Below are 22,468 nucleotides of genomic sequence, written 5' to 3'. Positions count from 1 at the left end.
CCACAAAAATCAAACTGAGCAGGGTTTCATTTCCGTTGCTGGAGATTTTGAATATCCTCACGGAGTTGTCCAAATTGTCTCAGAAGAAATTGTAGAGAAATTGATGCCATCTCCAATACCATCGGCATTCTACAAATATCATCTAGGATATCAACCAACTTGTTGTCTATATTCTCTAAGTTATATACGGTATGGCCCCTTTTTCCGTCTAAAGCGTCTCGAACTCCTCTAGTCACTCTACTGTACTGTACGGAGTACCACATCTTCCTTAGCAATGTCGGCGAGACCATTGAGATAATGCAGGAACTTAGATGTTTTTCGGTGTGTCAGTTCTTTCTTCTCGACTTTAGACGACTTCAACCGGCGTACCACCGTCTTAAGTTTTGTATAAGGATTTTTCTCCGGAATCCGCACCACTATCTCGCGAATTTTCATAATTAATCGAGAATCTATGGCACCCAATGCACACCAAAATTTTTCGGTTTCCTCTTCGATACCTGAGAAATCGAAGCACTGCTCTATCATATCAATCCAAAGTTCTGGATGATATTGTATAAAGGAGGGTAATTCAAGAAATATTTTTTCGCTAGAAAATCCATTGCTGGTGAGTGAATTATGGACAGACATGATTTTTTATATATTTACGTCTCAATTTCTCTGCCAAATATATTTTCTGAGATTTCACTTCCCCTATTTATGTCTGTATCACTTTTTAAATTGATTCTTAAAACCCTAACCCTATTATATATAAGATATTGTATAGGGATAGGAAATGCGAATTGATATCTAATATAGATGGTTCGTCATTTTAAAAGCGAAACAGGTATATTTAGGCTATTAACCCAGATATGCCTATAGGATTATTTGAAATTTTCAAGAAGTAATTTTAAAAAATTGAAGCTCATTAGCGAAAAAAAAGATATTAAATTTTTCTCAAAATTTTAATTTTATAAAAAATACAAAATCAAGACTACATAGTACATTAGGTAGATGTACTACTACGAAAAAAAATATTATTTTGTATGAAATATTACGTTGCATTTCACGTGTACTCCAATGTCACATTTCAAACATCTTGTTGTTGTTTTCTCATGACAGTATCCACTTCGGGTCTGTTTTGCCTGCGGAATCACAAGATGGTCTAACCGGTCGTAACGCAAATCAATACCTTGTGTTCTACTCGAATGTCATTTTTGGTATGTAGCTTGCTTTTTATTTTGAATCAGTAATATTGTGGCAATTCGACTTCTGAAACTTAGCTGATCTAGGACTCCTCCATTTTTTTATGTAATTGCCAAGCATTCTGAATGCACATGTCAATGCTGTGGGTAAGCAAAGGAATATACCATTTTTTTCCTCTCAGAAATGTGCGATATAAGCTGATATTCTGGTCAGAGCGATCGACTCCTCCCATATTAGAGTTACCTATACATGTTTATGACATGTGGCTGCTCCACCTAAAAATAAACTATACATAACTGCGTATAAAAGCTGATTATATTTACTTTAATATTCTTCTTCTCTTTTTGCGAGTAGTGTGTAGTGTTTGACCACATGCAGAGGTTCGACTCCTGAAAAATTCGAGCAAAGAGTTACGATGCTGTTGTCATGCCACTTTACTGCGATTATATTCTGATTTGAAATTTTCTTATAGTCATAGCTTCCTCGCTTTTTTTCTTCAGAACTTCAAAGTCTGTGAAGGTATTTCCTGCCAATCGGTTCTCTATTGCTGTACCAGTTGTGAAAAATTTTTTCTTTCATCAGCTCTTCCATTAGAGAAATGAACTTAAAAGTTGTCGAAAAAGAGATGAAATTTTCTGTCCGTCTATTTCTTGCGCAGAGCTTGTGCGTACTCCAATACCACTCCTGAGCCAACTCCGAACTCTGCATATCGTTCACTTAAATTTGTTGCAGCACCTTGCTATGGTTCAAACCAATTCAAGTAACCAAGTCTTGTACTTCCAACCCATAATTTGAAGCCATGCCTTATTGGCTTTCCGTGACTGAATTGTTTGCAGCCATGGCATCCATAATAAGGTACCATGGCTTCATCAATTGAATACATTTCTTCGACAACCGAGTTTTCCATAAACTTTTTATTCAGAAGAATGAATAGGGGCCTCACTATTGCAAATTTGTCATGGTGGTCTAATTGTTGATTATCTGACACATGTAAATTGGAAAAAATGTATTCAAATCTGTCCCTTGAAATTGCTTCGGCAACCAACTCGTTATGTCCATCTTTTTCACGTTCCCAATACATTCTTCTCCTTGGCACCTGTACGTATCCACTAAGCAAGCAAACTCCAATGAAAGCTTTGAATTCAGAATGTTTTATATTAGGTGTTCGATTTTTTTGTTGGGCATAATTATTACTGCTACTCACGAAAAGTTCGATTATTTCTTCATCGAAGAATTTCGAGAAAAGTTCCATCGGATTCTCTGAATTATTTATATCATGCGAATGCTCGAAGTTTGCTTCTGATGTAGGTAAAACTTTTTGGACCCACTCGTACTTTTTTTTTGAAGACTTTTTTTTCTATCTGATAATCGCAATCGTTCTTGTAATTCGGACAAGGGAACATCGTCCTCTGATGAATAATCAATACTATCATCATATTTCGTTTGGAATCTAATCTCCGCTGGTGCTTGTAACTGAGATGCAGGTAGATTATCAATTGTAAAAATATCTTCCGTCCCAGAATCTTCATCTGTTACTTCAGCCGTGGAATTTTCTGGAGGGAAAATGAAAATTTCATCTACTGTTTCAACCAATTCAGCATCATCTTCCAACATAGCTAGAGCTTCGTTGAGTGAAAAACCTCTGACCAAACAAAACCAAACAAAAAACAGTTTTCTGAGTAATGAATATATCTAAAGGATTTATGATATAATCATCATTTTTCTTCTAATTACCAGCAATTGGGAAAATATATTCTAATTTCTTATGCTTGAAATGTAGATACCTTGCAAAGTTGACACCGTACTCAGCCACTTCTATTTATATCTGTATTCCAAAAAAATAAAATTCTCACTTTTACACAACAAAACTGAATGTAGTCCGTCCAGCCACAATGTTACTCTGTAACATCCCCCGATTCCGGAGAGGGAGCCTGAAAATCAGCTACCAAGCCCAAGGAAGGCAGCAGGCGCGCAAAGGAGGGTTAAAAATAAGGCAGAAGGCGCGTGTGTTAATAAAAAAAATACTTTTTTCAAATGAAGAAATACATGTAAAGTGAGTTCTAATTATATCAAGGAGGTTACGTACAGCAGTTCGAATTATATCAAGGAGGTTACGTACAGCGCCATCTGCCCGCGAATAGATTAAGCAATAATGTCGATAACTCTGTCAAATACAGATCCCGAGCTTGAGAGTTAAAACATACATACATACAGGTGAATCTAATAAAAGCGTGTTAAAAAAAGGTAGTTGTCATCGGGAACAATACAATGGTCGAAGAAAATTAACGGGGACTCTCGCCCTTCTAGAGCTATACGGGGAAAACAAAAAATGCTGTTTTTCGTTTTTTCGAATAAAATTGTTATTACGGAGAATATCAAAAAGTGAAAAATATGTTATTGTATTCGAAGTGTACTATGACGATGTAATAATAAATATTCGATTAAACGTTTCGTGTCAACATGGCCACCATCAACTTATTTTTGAATATGGACGTGTCTTTTTTATTACAGATATTGATAAAGACATACATTCACAATCCAAGGGTTTATCACATTAGATATTTGTATAGCGTTTCATTTGAAATAACTACCATCATCAGTGACAACAATTTTTAATTACGGTCATGCCGTTACTTCTTTTGTAAATTGTTTTGATTTCTTCAGAATATAATTCAGACAACCCAATAAATTCGACAGGTAGGTACCTAACACAATGAACATTCGTACTTTTTCGTTTTGGAATATTTTGTATTACCGTAATTCTTCTTTCAAGGCTTATTTCTCCCTAATCAATTACAATTCGTAATATTTTTATAATTCTCAATCCTTGAAGTAACGAAAATATCAGTTTTTAGTCAATATTCGATTGTTGTATAATTTGGTATGATCAAATACCACCTCAATTCATTTATCATCTAAACGCGTAGGCTTTGCTTGGTTTCTATGGCAGGAAAAATGAATGGGTTGTTGATATCTGTTGAGAACTGTCAGAGTTTATGAACATATCAAAAATGTATTCAAGTGATGAAAGGACTGATATGCTATCTAGATATACAAAATCAAATAGAAATCCTGTTTTGGCAAGGAATATGTATGATGAGCTATACCCGAATCGTCGTATTCCGAACATCCAAATGTTTAGACGATTAGAAAGAAATTTGAGGGACTACTAAAAGTGTGAGGAATCAAATAAATGTTATGGGTAAGCAAATATTACCACATAAAAATGTACACAGTGAAAACATATTTTTTTAAATTTAGGATTGGCCAGTTACAAAAATTATGCTAATCAAGATTGTTCTTTACGAGAAGTTGCCCTTGAAATGGGGATTTCTGTAAAATCCACCAGAACTATTTTGAAAAAGTACAAATATAAATGCTATAGGATACACAAAGTTCATCACCTCAATGAAAGGTGATTACGGAAGGACTGGATCCTCCAGGAGGAGTACTTTATTAAGGCAGTTCATAGTTGACAGTTTGAGACATAAAGTCAGAGCTCATTTTCAGAATGCTGTGACTTTCAATGTCAATCAACAGTCTGTTGCACTCTGCATTAAATTGATTTGTACAATAGGCAATATGCACTAGTATATATGCAGTCCATCTAGCCTCTCTCTCCAGAAAAATTTGAAGAGGAGTTTGGTCTAGAAGGATCTCCATGCCGCTGACGGTGTGGTACTGATGACACCACTAATGACCAGACAAGCCTGTCTCTGTAAGCTAGAGAGCTTCGCCTGGGCCATTTTCTGTAAAGCCTTCGGCCACCAGGCAATTGCACCATAAGTGATCATTGGTCTGACAATCATCACATAAATCCAATGAATTTGTTTGGGACCTAAACCCCAAGTTTTACCCAAAGGACAGTCTGGCCTTGTATGAAACTTTTTCCAAGTGAGCGTTCCAGGTGAGTTTTTTATCAAGGACAATGCCAAGTTATTTCACCTCTGTTCTAAATGGAATCACCTCACCATGGGGAAAGTGGCGTGATATCGTCCAATTGTCTCCTCCTGGTGAAGGGGATTATCACAGTTTTGCTGGGGTTGACAGACATCTACTTACTCAGGCACTAACTGTGAACAACGTCCATCGGGCTTTGAAGGATCTTACAAGCTATCTTTCCCGACGTGGACATTGCCGAGATGACAAGGTCATCTGCATATAAGCTTGCAGATCTACTTTTCTTCTGTCATCGAGGGTATCAAGCAAAAGTGACCACAGAAGTGACCTTGTAGAGATTTCTCTACAAGGTTGTTTAATGCTGAAACTGTCGAATTGCCGGTTTGATAAGCATACCTACTGGTGGTTATTCAGGGGGGGATGCATATAATGCTACCCTTCTGATGTGTCCGTCCAGTATCCTCTCAAGTCCTTTCAACAGGAAGGATGTAAGGCTGATTGGTCGTACTGATTCAGAGTGTGGGTCTTTACGACCCACTTTAGTTATATAACCACCCTTGCTGCCAACCAACTGGGTGGTATATATTTCTACGCCAGACTAGCTCTATACAGTTTCATGAGAATAAAAGAAAAAATTATTTCCAGCCCGTTTCAAAGTAGAGCCGGAAATATTCCATCCTCTTCAGGATATTTGAAGGATACGTTTTGCACATGGGAGTGTTCATTTCCGTGTGGCACACTTGGTGCTTGACTGACGATGACGTTCGGCTGAATGAACCCTCCCTGGGTTAGAACATTTCCTTCTCCTGCATAACATTGCTGTTTGTCAACGTATTGATCTTTATCTTGCACCTTAATACAATATATCAACAGATTTCACAATTAATAATAATTCAGGTAGAACCCTGTTCAATGCAAGAAAAAAACAGGTATATATAGAATAGACTGTGGCGAATGCTCTGCAGTATATACAGGCCAAGCCGGTAGAAATTTTGACATAAGATTGCGTGAACACGTCTGTTTGGACAAAAAATCTGCAATGTACGAACATCTTCAAGAATCAAACCACAAGATAAATTAATATAACCTTAAAATCCTACACATATGTAGTAAAGGAAGAAAAATGAATTTGCTGCAGGCCATGGAAATTAACAAATCAATTAAAAACCAGAAACATATATCTCTATACGAGCAACTCGATTTATGTAGATCTCTCCTCTTGAATTTATGAGTTTAACATCCCCTAGAATTTTCAGAGTGGAATTTTAAAAGTTGGCATCTTGGTTCGCCCAACTACCTGTCTCTCAAATGGGAAACCATATGGGAAACTTTTTTTTCGAAAAGTTTCAATGAAGTTTAACTTCGGCACTTGTTTGTGCTTTAAAGTGCATTTCTAGATCGAATTTAACAAAAAGTTACTTGAAAAAGTTGTGTCTACGGCAATTTCATATCCATATGTCAAATTTTATGCAACTAGGATAAAGTTAACGTTTTGCTTATTTTTGACAGATATCCCCTTTATTTTAAAAAACAAGTTCGGTTAATTGTCATCAATTCATGTATACATAACAAACTCATCATGGAGTTTAACTTTTCTGATACATTTTTACTTATACGGACATTTTAAGAGAGAAATTAAAAATTTGCTATAAAAATTTTAACATGACTGGTGCAAAGTTTCAATCACTTGGCTATTTTCATTAAACAAACCTTTGATTTCGAAAAAGCAGAGGCAACTAAAAAAAATTCAAATAATTTCGATAGAAATATTATTATTATTATAAATTTTAAACAACAATAATATTATAGAAAATACAAATGGGTACAAAAAATTACTTATTGATCTAAATGAGGTTGTCAAACACTTATAGCCTACATTTCAGTATGTCGTCCTCCACGTTCAATACAAATTATGGTCCTTCTACTGACATCTGTAACTATATTTTTAATAAATCGGGGATTTATATTTGCACAGCACTCGCGAATGGTATTTTCCAGATGTTGTATGTCAGTAAATGGTCTACTTCGGTACACTTGTTGTTTCAGGTAACCCCACAAGAAAAAGTCTAAAGGCGTCAAGTCGGGTAATCTAGGTGGCAAATAATTTTCCAGTTACGTCCAATAACTTTGCCTCTGAACATTTGTTGGAGGGACTGTTTTACAGCAACCGTGTGATGTATTGGTGCGCCATCAAGCTGATACCATAGGTCGTATTTAATATTTAAAAGCATATTATCTAAAACTTCACTAACCTCATTATTCAAAAGGTTGAGATAACCGACGGGTGATAAATTTTCTCTAAAGAAAAATTGCCCAATTATTTGGTCATTAAGTATCCCACACCATACATTAGTTTTAAAAGAATACTGATCACCACATTCGACTGTGAAATTGGGATTTTCTTGGGTCCACCATCGGCAATTTTGAGAAATTATCGTTCCATTTGAAGAGAACGTTGCCTCATCTGTCCATAAAATTTTATACGGAAACTTAACATTTTCTTCTCTCTCTCTCCTTGAAACCAGAATGAAAACCCCAAACGGACATCAAAATCTCGTTCTTTTAATGTGTTAATAAATTTTGGCTTGTAAGGCCAAAAGAAGGAATGCATAATTATGGAAACAAGACTTCTGCACTCTTAAGACAAGGTTTCCTTAGCGTATATTACACAATAAGAAGGGCTGTCTATGGAAGCTGATACCATTAAACAAAACAAGAAGACTAAAGTCTAGTTCATGTTGAAACGAACATCGCATAAAAAGTGCGATTTAAAATGGCGTCGTGTTTATCGTAAGAGAGTTGAAAAAATTGAACTTTTTTGCGATTTCCGCAAAATGTTATACGTCAACATACAAAGTAGTTATATTGCTTTGACTCTTGTTTTTTAAGCCCATACATCGAAATTGAATCCGAAATGGACGAATGTGTCAGGTTGTTCAAATTATATCAACTCCACCATAAAAAGCTTCATTGAGAAAACCCTGTTCTTTATAGTGGGAAATATTTTCAAATATAGAAGAAAATATGGAGAATATCACAATCTTGTGGCTGAAATAAATGAGAATTAGTAATCCAGAGAAATATTTCAACTATTTCAGGCTCACTCTCTCATTATTCAATAAATTATTGAATTTGGTTGGTCCCTCATTAAAGAAAACTCATTTTGCAAAAGAACCCCTCGCCCCTGCAGGCAGTAATGTTAAAATAAGTGGTTTGAGGACACGCTCCTATTAAACAAAACTTGAGAAAATTGTTAGTCCTATATTCTTATATGATGGGATCTGGTCTTGAAAGTCGTAATTCGTATGAGTCGTATGTAATCATTCAGGTTCATGTAATAAAATTTAAAATTCAACAATGAAATCCCTCGATATTACTGCTTCAACATGAACAGGGTATTTTGACAATTGAGACAAATTTGCGGAACCGCAAAAATATTATCGCCATCGTTCTAATATGAACTCGCCTTAAGACATGTCATGTGAGTAAACCGTAAACTATAAACATTATGACAATATGGACTGGGCGGTACGTCACTTTTATATAAATATTCCACACAACCTCTTGTCATGTGACAACATGTGAAACATCGGGGCATTGTATCTGACATTAGGTATATGAGTGACGAACTGCCAGGACGTGAATCCCTCCATCTTTTTTTAGTTGTTGGAGTCAATATTCTCTCTTCCATGATCAATCTATATTATGACGTCATTGGCACAAACGAACAAAAATAAAATAAAAAATATTTACTTTAATCTTCAATAATCAAGTTATTTATTCTGTATATTCATTCAATGGTTAAATGTCCTCGTTATTTTCAATAACGAAGCTATTCTTTCTATATATACATATATAATTATATATATTCTAATATTATCTCAATGTCCAGTAACAGGAATTCCATAACCAGATTCCACCCTTATCATGGGGAAAATATAGTGCTTTCGGACGACAACACAGTAGCCTATAGAAAAAAAAGTTTCGCAAATGCTGTAACATTCAGTGAAAAACCTTTGAAACCTGGCGAAATTTTTCTAATGGAAATTGAACAGCATGAAACTGGCTGGAGCGGCCACATGAGGTTAGGATTAACTCAACTGGATCCTCTTACAATTTACAGAACAGGTTCTATACCTCAATATGCTTTACCAGACCTTGCCGATATTGGAACTTCGTGGATTTATGGTATAAGTAAAGCCCACAACAGAGTATTTGAATACGAAGAATGTGATGATAGTAAAAGCAGGCGACTTCGCACTGTAGCTAGAAGTGATGGTAATTCAATTAAAACCTGCCAAGGAACTGTTCCTATGAGCCTCCTCAAGCCTAACCGCTCTCTCTCTACCGATATACTTCCAACTGATATGGGAAGCAGAATTGGAGTTATGTATATTCCAACAGATGAATTGGAGGCTGACATGCATTACATCATCAATGGAGAAGATCAGGGAGCATGTGTCAAAAATATTCCTTTTACAGAAGCACCTTTACATGTGGTAGTTGATGTTTATGGTACTACCAAAAAAGTTAGAATAATACAGTTGTATGTTGGTAAGTTATATTGATGAAAAAATATTGATTCATCTGTGAACTCCAAGAAATTGGTAACATTTTTCAGTAACACTCCTAACCACGAATCTGAAGTCAAAACATGGTGCTCTATTCTACTTTCAGAAATAAGGCCTCTCAAAAGTCCAAGAGTTACCAATTTCAGGAACTCGCTTCTGGTAATAAAAACTTGTGAAATGACAACTTCTCAGCACTGTGGACAATTATTCACTTTCCACTTCCATTTTTTCCATACAAAATATTCAATTTTCTCAAAATTGTATATGTAGTGTTTTTGTTTGTTTCAAACCGTCCAAAGGTACTGAAGAAATTATTGGTAAATTTTAAAAGTGGTAGCTGTCTTTATTGCAGAACCCTTATCATATTTAATTAATGAGACTTTCATGTTAGATGTTGTGTTATTCAAAAATGACTATTATTTACATGAGACTAGAATATTTTGAAATGTCACTGTAAAATCAGAATAGTTTTCGGGAGAAAAAATCCACAACCACAGATCATTTGAATATTGTTTAGTGTTTGACTATATCTCACTCAATGACTTACAAAATACAATAGGGTTTTTTATGATCTAAGTCATGTATTCAGTGTTGTGGAACACAATTTTTCACTTCTCAAACTAGAAGGTATGGTAATTTATGGTTAACCACACAAATGGATAAAGTTCTACTCAACTAACTGTAACAACTGATCAGGTGAATCTGATCCCCTGCAAACAGAAATGGGATTAGTGCAGGGTTCAATACTGGGTCCTCTGATATTTATCATTTTTGTCAGTGATATTGATCATATTTACAAATTCTCATTGAATTGAACTGTATACTGATGATACTAATATTATAATATCTGATGATAAACTCGACCAACTTGTAAAGAACAGCAATATAGCATCCAATGGAATCCTTCAATAATGTAATGAAAATGATTTTTCTTCTAATACAGAAAAAACTTTGTTTTATATTTTTCCACCTAAAAATATTAAACCTGATTATAATCCATATTTACATATCGATGGGAAATTCTATTAAAAGTGTAAAAACCAGAAATTTTTAGGGACAAATTTACACCATATACTCATAGTAACCAGGTACTTATTTCCAAAATTAAGTATCCGTTGTTTTATACCTATCATTATTAAAAAAACATTATCTTAGAATGCATGCATGAATATGTATTATGGACTAGTTCAATCGGCATTACAGTATGGTTCAATTTTTGGGGAAGCTTCTCCATAACTTCATAAAACATTCAATACCCAGAAAACAGTAATCAGAGTAATATAGTGAATTTCTTCAGTTTGGCTGATAATTTGAAGATGTTCAAAGTTATTCATGACTTATTTGATACTGAACTATTACAATACAATTTATATAACTTTGAACCTATGCTGGTGTGATATAAACTTATTACAGTTGAATATAGATAAATTTCATAAACTTACTTTTTTATGAAACACAAGTCCTTCAAATAGACCATATAGAATCAAACAATCGAAACTGAAAACAACAAATACAATAATAGATTTAGGAATCACTCTTGATTCCAACCCCATATTTTAAATGTTACTACTAGATCACTAAAATGTTAGGTTTCACTCTTAGATCTGCAGGGGAATTATCTCTCTCTTCCTTATAAATCATATATTGTTCAATTGTTAGATCAATAATCGAATACTACTCCATAATTTGGTGCCCCTTATATAAAGTGGATATTGATATGCTTGAAAGTGTTCAAAACGAGTTTTTAAGGTACTTTGCATACAAACTGGCATATCATATTGGTGAATATAACTATAAAATTATATTGGACATTCTTAACTTGAATACTCTGGCTCATAGAAGATTAGAATCAGATCTTCACAAAATACTCAATGGTAGGATTAATTCCCCGGAATAAAGTTATGAGTTGAACTTATAACTTTGAATGTGAATCCAAAGAGAACAAGAAATACAGTAATCTTCAAAGTACTCTTTTATCATACCAACTATGGCCAGAATGAGTTTATAGGAAGAACTTTGAGACTTGCAAACACCTACAATGTGGATTTCGATTTTTTTAATTATTCTTTGGACTCATTTTAAAAGACTGAAAAGATTGTAATTGGTTGTGGCTTATTTTTTACATTTTTTCCTTACACAGTAGTGTTTATTTGGTAAAAATAGGCAATGCCATAAATAAATATAAAATGTTGCACCAAGAAGTCAATACAGAGAATTATTCAAAGAAATCAGACATTCTCACTGTACCCACTTTATATATACAGGCTGTTTTTCAGCTGATTCCACTATTGCTATCTCGTAAATGGTATTGTATTGCCCTGTATTGTAATACATAGCTAAATTTGTTGTGACAGTGGCTACAAAAATCGAAACGTCGCATTGCAAAATAGTTTACATTTCTACAATTTGACTAGATTTGCATATATAATTTTATGATTCTATCTGTTATTTTGTATTGGGTATTGTGTGTACCTTTTTTTAATTTTCGAATTGTATTGGGTGGAATGGGTCTTGAACCCGTAAATAAATAAATAAAATAAAATATACCAAATATGAAACAGTTTTGGAAATGCCTCTGCCTTTTTTTATTCCAGTTGAAATGGAGGCGGTAGAGCAAAAAAACAAAGTTCGACAATTCTAGTTTTTGGCGAATATTTCAAAAACAACCACTGATATTCTTGAATCTGATAAGAGATTCTTCTAGTTCCCCAAAATAGGAATTGTTGTCCAATTTAACTGACCTTCAAGGTATTACAGTTTTCGAGATAACAATAGTGGACTCAGCTAAAAACCGACCTATATGTAATTATATATTAAACTACTTTTTTTACATATATATATATATATATATATATATATATATATATATATATATATATATATATATATATATATATATATACAAAACATAAATAGATAAGTACTTTCTGATCATTCCCATATTGATTTCAATTCAAGAGCCACCGGTAGATAGCTGTTTCAGCCTATTGGGCATCGTCTTCAATCGAGGACCGCCTGCCCGGTACTGATGATGCCCAATAGGCCCAATATATATATATATATATATATATATATATATATATATATATATATATATATATATAAACTATACGTTATTTTTGAGTTGGGTATTTCAGTCAATTTCTGCGGGCTAGGAAAACACTATTTTTTTGTAATCAAGCTTTCGGAAATTTATTTTTTCCTTTATCAAGAATATCTACAAAATAAATATCACGCAAACATTATATAGTAATAGAAATGTTACAAAAGCCTCACCAAAGTTAGTTTAAAATATAAAAAAGGCATATAAATCCAAACAGTTGAAAATTTTGTTACAGCACCAGAGAAAGTAAGTGTAATTGAAATATTATAAGTGATCTATAATTTTTCTTATATTGAAATTATTTGTTTAATTTCATTAATCAAAAGTTAAAATGTAATTCAGTTTACATTAGTGAGACCAGTCGTAATCTGGAAGAATCACGTCACATAAAAGTGACTGCAGACTCAACAAACGTTCTTGTGGACTAGCTGAACATATCTCTTCAGATTATGTTATGGATTATGAAAATAAAAAAATTTTAACAGTTGAAAATAATAAAGTCAAAAGACTTTTTCTAGAAATGGTTCACATAAGTAAAAATAATAATAACTTAAACAAAAAATCAGAAATACAAAATTTAAGTCAAATTTACAATTATATTTCAACTTTTGATCAATAAAATTGAACAAAAAATTTCAATATAAGAAAAATTATTGATCACTTATAATTTTTCACTTACACTTACATTTAAATCTCACTGTATATGCAAATATCATCATCAGTTGAGTATTTCATCCTGCTTACATTATTAGAGTAACCGAAATAAATAATGTTCTACTACTAATACAACTGGCAGTGACCACATTCTGACCAAGCCCACCAATGCTTTTGGGCTGGTCATTTCAGTAACATATGAGTCACCAATTCTTAATTTTTTTCCAATAAACATTTTTCACTCTTAATTACAAAGCAAAACTGCGAGTTGAGCATCCCAGTGAAATAATGAAAAGCAATATTTCTTTCATCAGTTCAACATTGGTCAGTACTTTCAGGCATTTTTGCTGAAATTATATTCCTATATTTTGTCTCAGTAACTACCTGAAAGTACCGAATGGAATAAATGATTTAACAACCTGAAAATAATATGCAATTGAAAAGAAACTTTTTTTTCCAGTTCCTAGTTTGCAATCGGCATGTAGAGATGCTATTCTTCAACATATTACAACGAAGGCTGTTTCATCTTTGCCGTTACCTAAACTTCTGAAGGAGTATCTTCTCTATCAAACCTGAATAAAAGCAAGTGTCATATCTTGTGTCAAAACATAACATTTTGTGAATATCTCCATTCCAATAACAGTAAATTTATTTCTTCTGTTCATTATCACTGATTATGGAAATAAAAAGTAAGTTAACAAAATACTAGTAGTGAAATTTTCCCAAAAAAGGAATTGCATTTACACTTCTAGTATCACAATACGATATCCAGTTTAGAATTTTCAGGTCTCAGGTGGGAAATTTGATTTTTTAAATTTCTCAAATAATATGGGTTCCATATAATAGTAAATTCTCAGAAAGGGGATGAATTTTGATCTGTTAATTAGCCAAATTAGTGATTTTGACAACTCAATAACACTTATTTTCATTTGGAATGTGATTTCATATCATTTTGTTGAATAAAACTCTTTTTAGAATACTGTTGAAAAATTTAATTTTTTTTTCACACCTTTCATCATTAGACAGTTATATTAATCATAGTAAATAGTCTTACTATCAATTTTTATTCTCCAACTTAAGATTAGTTGTTTTCCATAGTTTATTTGAAAATGTGAATGATAATCTGCTCTACAAGAGTTAGGGATATATTGAATAGAGTATAATAAATGACAATGAAAGAAATTGTTGATCACCTCTGAATACAAAACAGGTTCTGTTCCCTTGTACAATAGTTGGCTAACTTTTCACTGTACATGATAATAATATAGTCTTTATCTAGTATTATTTCAATTTATACATCCTTTAAAATGTAAGATGTAAATTGACAAAGGATAAAGCTAATCGAGCAATCGTCATAATGCAGGGTGAATGCTTAAAACAAGATGAATTAAATGTGTTGTAACTATAAGTATACTTATTAGACGATTTAATGAAACTGTATTGTTTTACAAAGACATAGGATGGGTGGTCCACAAAACCATTATGTTAATTGCATAGAGGGTTATCTATGTGTAGACTCTTGACGCAATGAATTTGCATGCCACAAGAATGAACATTTCGATTGAAACAAAAAAAAGACGTTCAAATGATGTATATTACATTTGAGTTAAAAACAGCTGTTGCGATGAATTCCCGATCATTTAAATTCACAAGCAACAATGATTACATTCGTCAAGAGAATCATATTCATTGTTACAATGAATAGAGGTCAGCTCTTTTCATGTATCCAGGTATGCTAGGTTCTCAGATAGTCGAAGAATCAGATTATGGGCCTTACCTAGAACTTCCCTTACCGAGGCGGGTGGCATATATTTCAATAGCCACACTTACCTTTATATCTGCGAGGGAATGCAATATAGTGCAGTATGTTATACTAAATATTCATGCTGCTATCGACTAGAAGACTAGAACTTTCATGTTTTGGATGATAATCTCAGACAGATATGTATACTTGATGTATAGAAATTAACCAATTTCCACACGTTGCTCTACCTACCTTATCTCGAGTCCTCAACTGCTCAATGGTATATGCTACAAAAATGGTTAAATGAGCTCAGTACCACTGTAGAAACAATGGCCCAGCCTAGGGTCATTTTGCCTCAACTTTGGAATTAAATGCCACAGGTTGGTAGCCAGGCAATTTGTTCACTCACTCGAATTGACTGCCCTGTTGGTCGGTGGTTCAAGCCCAAGTCTGAACGATCGATATTCACTTGCTATCGTCCAACCCGTGTTCGGAATCATACTTTAAAAAATAAGACCTCGTTTATTCTTAGCTTGCACAAGTTTCGACTTCTGATGGTTGTCGTTCGTAGGGGTTCGACAGCTGATTAACGGAAAAACAGATTTTAAACAGATTTTTTAAATGTTCCACAACCTAGTTGATAGCCAAAATGTTGCTAAATTGTAATTGACGCACACTTAGCATCTACTGAAAATTTAAATTTTTTTTAATTTGCATTACTTATATTGTTAGCGAACCAGCATTTCTAAAACTTTCTTTTTTTTTTTCACAAAAACGTGTTACTATAGTTTTAGTTACTATATATACAATATTCATATAATTTTTTCAAAGGAAACCATCAATATCCTTAACTCCTGTGGAGCAATTTATATTCAAGTTTCAGGCTGTCACATGGAGTGACAGTGTGGTTTCCTATGGTAGTTAATGAAATTAATAACCTATCAAAGTTTTACAGGCTTTGTTCACCTCGTAATTTTGGATATTTATTATGGGATAATGCAGAGTTGATCAGGATTTCGGCATTGTGAAATACACTTCATTTATAACATCACAATAACACAACAACAAAACGCAATTGTTTCTAATGACTGACTACCACTCGATCAGGAGTGAGCTTCCAATCATTACCTACATCTTGTACTGCCATCTATATAATGATACAAACGAGCTTCCATTGCCGCCCTCACATGGTTGAAAATCTCGGGAGTTGTTTCTCTGCAACGCCTCATGATATTCTCTCTCAAATCTTCTAATGTTGTTGATTCTATCTCATACACTTTAGACTTCAAATGACCTCATAGAAAGAAATCTATAGGAGTGATAGGACCTCTTCTGCCAATCCAGCGACCAGGAAAATGATCATCCAAAAATTGTCGCACTGGAGCTACATAATAAGGAGGTGCACCATCCCACTGAAAGAATATTTCGTTTTCGAATAAATTTATATCCTCCTCAAATGTCCTATTAATGCACGGTATTATTCGATTCTCCAACATATCCAAATATTTATCATATCATATCATCATATCCAATTATCATCGATAAAAAAAGGTCCTATGATGTGGTCACCTAAAATTCCTGCCTAAACATTCAGTTTTTGAGGTCCTTGGATATGAACTTGACGGTGTAAATGAGGATTCGTACATATCGACAATTTTGCCGATTCACAAATTGTATACAAGATATTCTGATGTCAGTTGATCCGTTCAGTGAGAGTTTCACAAAATTCTATATGTCTATCGAGATCATCTTCGTTCAATTCATGAAATTTGTACTTATGAAGGATCCTGAAAACATTTGTACGACTGATTTCTGATTTTCGAGATAACTTAGTAAGAGTTTGTGAATTTTTCATTACTCCAACGTGCCCTAAAACTGCAGTACATATAGCTTCATTGTTGACAACTCCTGTAATGCTTTTTATTGTTAACAGATCCAGTTTCCATAAATTTGTTCAATAATTCCGAAACGTATTTGTGTCGTACATTTCGTCCTGGATGATTATCATTGAACATACGGGCAGCAGCTCTAGCATCATTTCCATTCTGGTAGTGCAAACTCACTATTTCAATCAGTTCTCGAAGCGTATAAACCATTGCATTGCTAACTTAACTAGACAAAATAGGAATCACACGTGAAAAGGTATAAGACCTCGTTAGTCCTTAGCTCGCACAAGTTTCGACTTCTGAGGGTTGTCGTTCGTAGAGGTGCGACAGCTGGTTAACGGAAAAACAGTTTTTTTGTACAGAAGTTCATTCAGGGTGGCTCGTTTTCAACTCAAATAATATTTGTCCCCCTGTATACTGTATTGTTGAGGTGTTTTTTATTTTTCCTGAAAATAATTGTTCCAACATTTATTTAGGGTGGCTCGTTTTCAACTAAAATAATTTGTAGCTCCCGAACCATAAGCTTCAGACCATAATAATAATAATAATAATAATAATAATTTATTTAGCCACTGAGGTACAATATGTACATATGGTATGTCACAGGTACTATTTATACTAAACATATACATTTAAAATATAGCAAGTAAGTAAGATATGTTTTATACTTTGTTGAAATCTGCTCATCATGGAGCATCTGATAATGCGAAACAATATAGGGTGATCCTTTTTGAAAAAAATTGGTGACATGCTCTGGGGGTGCGATAGGGGAAGTAACATCAAATGTGAATATGTCAAAATGTGTCCCCCTGTATACTATGGTTGACGTGTTTTTTATTTTTCCTGCAAATCATTACAAAAGTTATTCAGGGTGGCTCGTTTTAAACGGAATGCACTGTATATATGACTGTCACATGTAAGTTGTATTCTATGTAGGTATATATTTTATTACAATCTTTTGTTCCCGCATGTTGTATGTCTATGTATTTTTGACTTGTCCTATACATTGTATTACTAAAATTGATGAATGAAGAATTGATTTGAATATTGATAATTCGTGTCAAGGGCAATATCAGCTTTTCCGTTGTGTGTGATTACTCAGTGTCCTGGGAAACAGTATCTATGTTAAGTATGAAAATATTGTTCACTGAGCCACTGTTACAACCCTGATCTGGGATATGCGTCTCCCTTTCCACACAGCGCATCTCACCGGCTAGGCCAGACGTACTCTAACTGACCATAAAGTAGTCTCTAAATCGTTTGATGTTTATTCCCACATGTATTTCTAAATTTCTGTTATGTCTAATCCCTAGTAACTTGGTGAATTTTCAGTTTGCATTGGGTCACTCTTGTCTCTCTTATTATTAAAAAATGGAGGCAGACTCAAAGTATCTCTATTGCTACTAGTGGTGTGATTCTCTTTTTCTTTCTCCTGTAATTTCCGAATGAGCAAGTTTTCACACCTCGCCTAATTTATTGATGCCATAGTATGTTGATGTAATAATACGTGAACTGTTCAAAAAATAAGGTGAACGTTCAAATTTCGCGGGCGAATATTAGCGATTAGCGAACATATGTTCACAGTTTCAGCTGTTTATAGCATGTTTAGTTTGTTGGTGTGTTTGGCGATGGAAAAAATTGATAGAAGAATTTGCATCAAATTTTGTGTGAAAACGGAATAAGGTGCTCGAAAACACTTGAAATGTTGACAGTGGCATACGGTGATTGCACTTTGAATCAAAATATTATTTACAAGTGGTATTAGCTTTTCACGAAAAGTCGAGAAGATGTGAATAACGACGCTCGCCCGGAATACCCTAGCACATCAACAACCGATGAAAATGTTCAGGTAGTGTCGTCGAATCACTATAAGAGAAGATGCTGAGGATGTCGGCATATCGGCTGGCTCATGCCTTGCAATTTTTTCGTAAATTTTCGACATGATGCGTGTGGCAGCGAAGTTCATTCCAAAATTGCTGAGTTTTTACCAAAAAACCGTCGCATGAGCGTCGCTCAGGAATTGCTGAATGACGTTAACGGCGATCTAGATTTGCTTAAAAGGGTCATAACTAGTGACGAGTCATGTGTATATGGTCATAACATCGAAACCAAAGTCCAATTGTTCTAAAAGAAGACCAAATGTGTCAAGGTTTTGGACACTGTTTTCTTCGAATGCATCAGGAGTTCTGGCTACGGCCAATAAAGGAGTATAATCTTGAAGTTATGCACCGCTTGCAAGAAGCAATGCGGAGAAAACGTTCGGTATTGTGAAAAAACAATTTGTGGTTTTTGCATCACGATAGTTCATTTGATCACTCAATATTGCTTATTCGTAATTTTTTGGCCAAAACAAAACCGTTATCAGTCACCGTATTCGCCAGATTTGCCCCCCTGCGACTTTTTTCCTGTTCTCAAGATTGAAGAGACCCATGAAAGGACGGCGTTTTGCGATGATTGAGGAGATAAAACCCGAATCGCTGAGAGCTCAAGTACATACCAAAAAATGCAAAGGAACTGCTTCGAGGATTGACGCTGGCACAAATGTATTATATCTAAGAGGACTACTTTGAAGGGGACAAAATAGAATTTGATGAATAAATGAATATTTTTTGAACAGACGGCGTAGGTATGTTTTTTATTTGCTATTAATCACGTTTTCATAAAATGAATATTCTTATAAATTAGTTGCATTACTATTTTTTTAAAAACCTAGAGTATATTTTATTTTTGTAGCAATCAGGTTCGTCTGTTACTAGATATTAGATATGGTTATTTTAACAATCTATCTAGGTTTACCAATTGGGTTTACAGGCCATGGAAAAATTAAAATATGCAGTGAAATTCACCAAATGTAGTGAGGGAAGAGGTGAACTGTGGTCTTGGCGGTAAAAAGTCGGTTTCAATAAAAAATTTAATTCAATTATGTTGTGACTTTTTGAAAATAAACTATGTAATATGATGTTGCTTTGCTTTTTCGTGAATCAGAATTTACAGGTAAGTAACGTTTGAAAATTTTCGTATTTCAGAAGTTTAGTATATAGAGCTATGAAAATTAATAAATGCCATTCTATGATTATTCTGGAGGGGATATCGAACATCACGATGAATGATTATGAAAGCATACATATTTTCTTCTCTCTGTGAGGAAAGTAAAGAATACCGAGAAAAAAATCCGTTCTGATTCTGGTTATTTAATTTACTGTTGTATGAGCTTGCGAAGGGACCACTTCAGTCCACTGCATGACAATGATTGCAAATGGAGTAAACCAGAATAATTGTTTTTTATTCAAGCTTTATTTTTGAATGGTTGAGTAGACTCGTTTAATATAAAAATGCGGTTTTTTAATTTTTTCATAGATATGATGTTATTTCTTAGCTTTCATGAATCATAATATGTGAACAAATCCTATAACGTCTGTATCAAGAGTTTATCAAATGAATAATAATAGCAAATAACAAACGTGCTGTAGGTACTTTTGAAAATATAACGTCAGTTTCACGAAAGTACTACATTGTTGATGAATAGTATTAAAAGAAAAATGTGGAATGGATTATTCATTATTGTTAATGTTGTTGAGGAAGCACACACATACCTTCACCAATTCCCCCTTCCTTCACTTATTAGTTTGAAACATCCTTATAGGATGGGAAACAAATATGTCGTTAATGTCATATTTTAAGTTATGTTTAGAGTTGTGATGAAAGCTATCCATTCTGTAATATAAATAAAATGATATTATTTTACTTCCAATTGCAAAAATCTTATTTATCTAATGTACCTATTAGAATTATTTCCTGAGAAATGGGCTAACTCGAGGAAAATGAATAAAAAAAAGTGCATTCGCATTTTCTTAGCCTACAGAACCATTTCGACCGAAGGAGTAGGTGTAATAGCTGGTGTACCCCCAGTATACTTCTCATTGAAGGAAGAAATGAAAAATATAGAGGAACAAATTATATGCCGAGATTACAGCTCCTATCGCGGTGACAAATCGTGTGGATAAATGGAACGTAATATACTTTTCAACTTAATCCAAAGTTAAATGTTTGGTGGAAAATACCTTACGGAGAAGTTGATTATTTCATATCGCAGGCACTTTCTGGTCATGGCTGCTTTCGAAAATTATCATACACTAGAGAAAGAGCTGAATCCGAAAGATGCCGGTACTGCGGGGATACGGATGATGTGAGCGTGAACGCATGTTCCAGTACATCAGACGGGAACGTATCTGACAAGAATATTCAAGGAAAACAGAAACGAGATTTTATGCAAGAACTATAATGATGTCCCTATAGTGTCAGGTGAAGAAAGTTGGCGAACCATCTATATGCCTATTGAACATTATGTTACATTTTTTCCATTGGTTTGGCACTAATTGACCACACTGTACAATCAAACTCAAATTCATTTCACTTATACACTGACGATACAATACAAATACTCTAACAGAACTTCAGAATAATCAAATATCTATCGCTTTATTAGCTTACTTCGTACTGCACTTTCAACTAGACTCTCGCCGTCAACTGACCAATCACACGTCAAACGTACCAATCACACACTCGCTAGAGTTCTATTGAATTCGAAATTCCCTCCAGTGCGACCGTCGTGGATCTGACTATATTTGGGATGCATATTTTTGGGAAAATTATCTGGAATTTGTGGGATCTATCAGGGCTTTCCCGTCTGGCATTTGTAAGATTTTCTATCGGGACTATCCCGTTTCCGAATGAATATGTCATCTGGATAAGAGACCCGGCATACAAGTTGCTACTCCCCGAGTAAGAGAAAACTCTAAGCAGTGAGAGATCTAGTATGAAAATTCCTATTGCAAAGCTGTTTGCTGATTATCAATGCCGTGGCCAAGCCACCAGGTCTAGCAATGTCCGCTCGAATAATTTTCTCGGCATTGGAAAAAATTCCGGAGTCTTGCAGTATTACCATTTTGGCATTGTCAAAAGGTTGAGAGGGTACATCGAGAAGATTTTTTTTCATTTGCAACTTTCAACAGTTTGTTTCTTAAGGTCGTATAGATTTCTTGAAGGTGCTTACTACCATACCCGATTTCTACTGCTTCCATTGATACACTGCTTCGTAATTTCTCTGCTTATTCACTGGAATATTTTCCAAAATTTCTGAAACCTTTTCTGATAGTGCCAGTATAAGGGCTGTTGATTTCTCATCATTTTTACACCTATTAGTTTCCGCAGCGGTTTCAAATTGTCTGCGATAAATTCAGCTCCCGATTAAGGGGGGGGGGGCTGCAAACCGGGCAATTGCCCGAGGCGGCAAAATTGAGGAAGGCGCGGCGTCGGCGGCAAAAATTTGAAAAATGGTTAAACAATAAAAACCACACCCTACACAAAAGTTGTTAGAATATAATATATTACTATTGACATCACTGAAATTTCACATAATATTTTAGTA

The 22,468-nt window shown here is 34.3% G+C and overlaps 1 protein-coding gene across 1 annotated transcript; it reads left to right on the top strand.

Annotated features, from left to right (window-relative positions):
- The first annotated feature begins 8,781 nt into the window (after nt 1–8,781).
- LOC111506926 (neuralized-like protein 2) lies at nt 8,782–14,400 on the top strand. Its single transcript, XM_023162148.2, has 2 exons — nt 8,782–9,636; nt 13,871–14,400. The coding sequence occupies exons 1-2, from the start codon at nt 8,967–8,969 to the stop codon at nt 13,984–13,986; spliced, it is 786 nt and encodes a 261-aa protein (XP_023017916.1). The 5' UTR covers nt 8,782–8,966; the 3' UTR covers nt 13,987–14,400.
- Nucleotides 14,401–22,468: the final 8,068 nt, after the last annotated feature.

This window comes from Leptinotarsa decemlineata, unplaced genomic scaffold (assembly GCF_025532065.1).
Source record: "Leptinotarsa decemlineata unplaced genomic scaffold, Ldec_3_MD MMD2_tig00003348_RagTag_RagTag, whole genome shotgun sequence".
In the NCBI taxonomy this organism is placed as follows: Eukaryota; Metazoa; Arthropoda; class Insecta; order Coleoptera; family Chrysomelidae; genus Leptinotarsa; species Leptinotarsa decemlineata.
Note: the sequence above shows the minus strand (reverse complement) of the source record. Positions and strands in the feature narration are given on the sequence as shown.

Coding starts and splice junctions, on each gene's coding strand:
- LOC111506926 (XM_023162148.2), top strand. CDS start 8,967: ATGTCCAGTAACAGGAATTCCATAACCAGATTCCACCCTTATCATGGG. Junction 9,637..13,870: donor AATAATACAGTTGTATGTTG/GTAAGTTATATT, acceptor TTTTTTTTCCAG/TTCCTAGTTTGCAATCGGCA.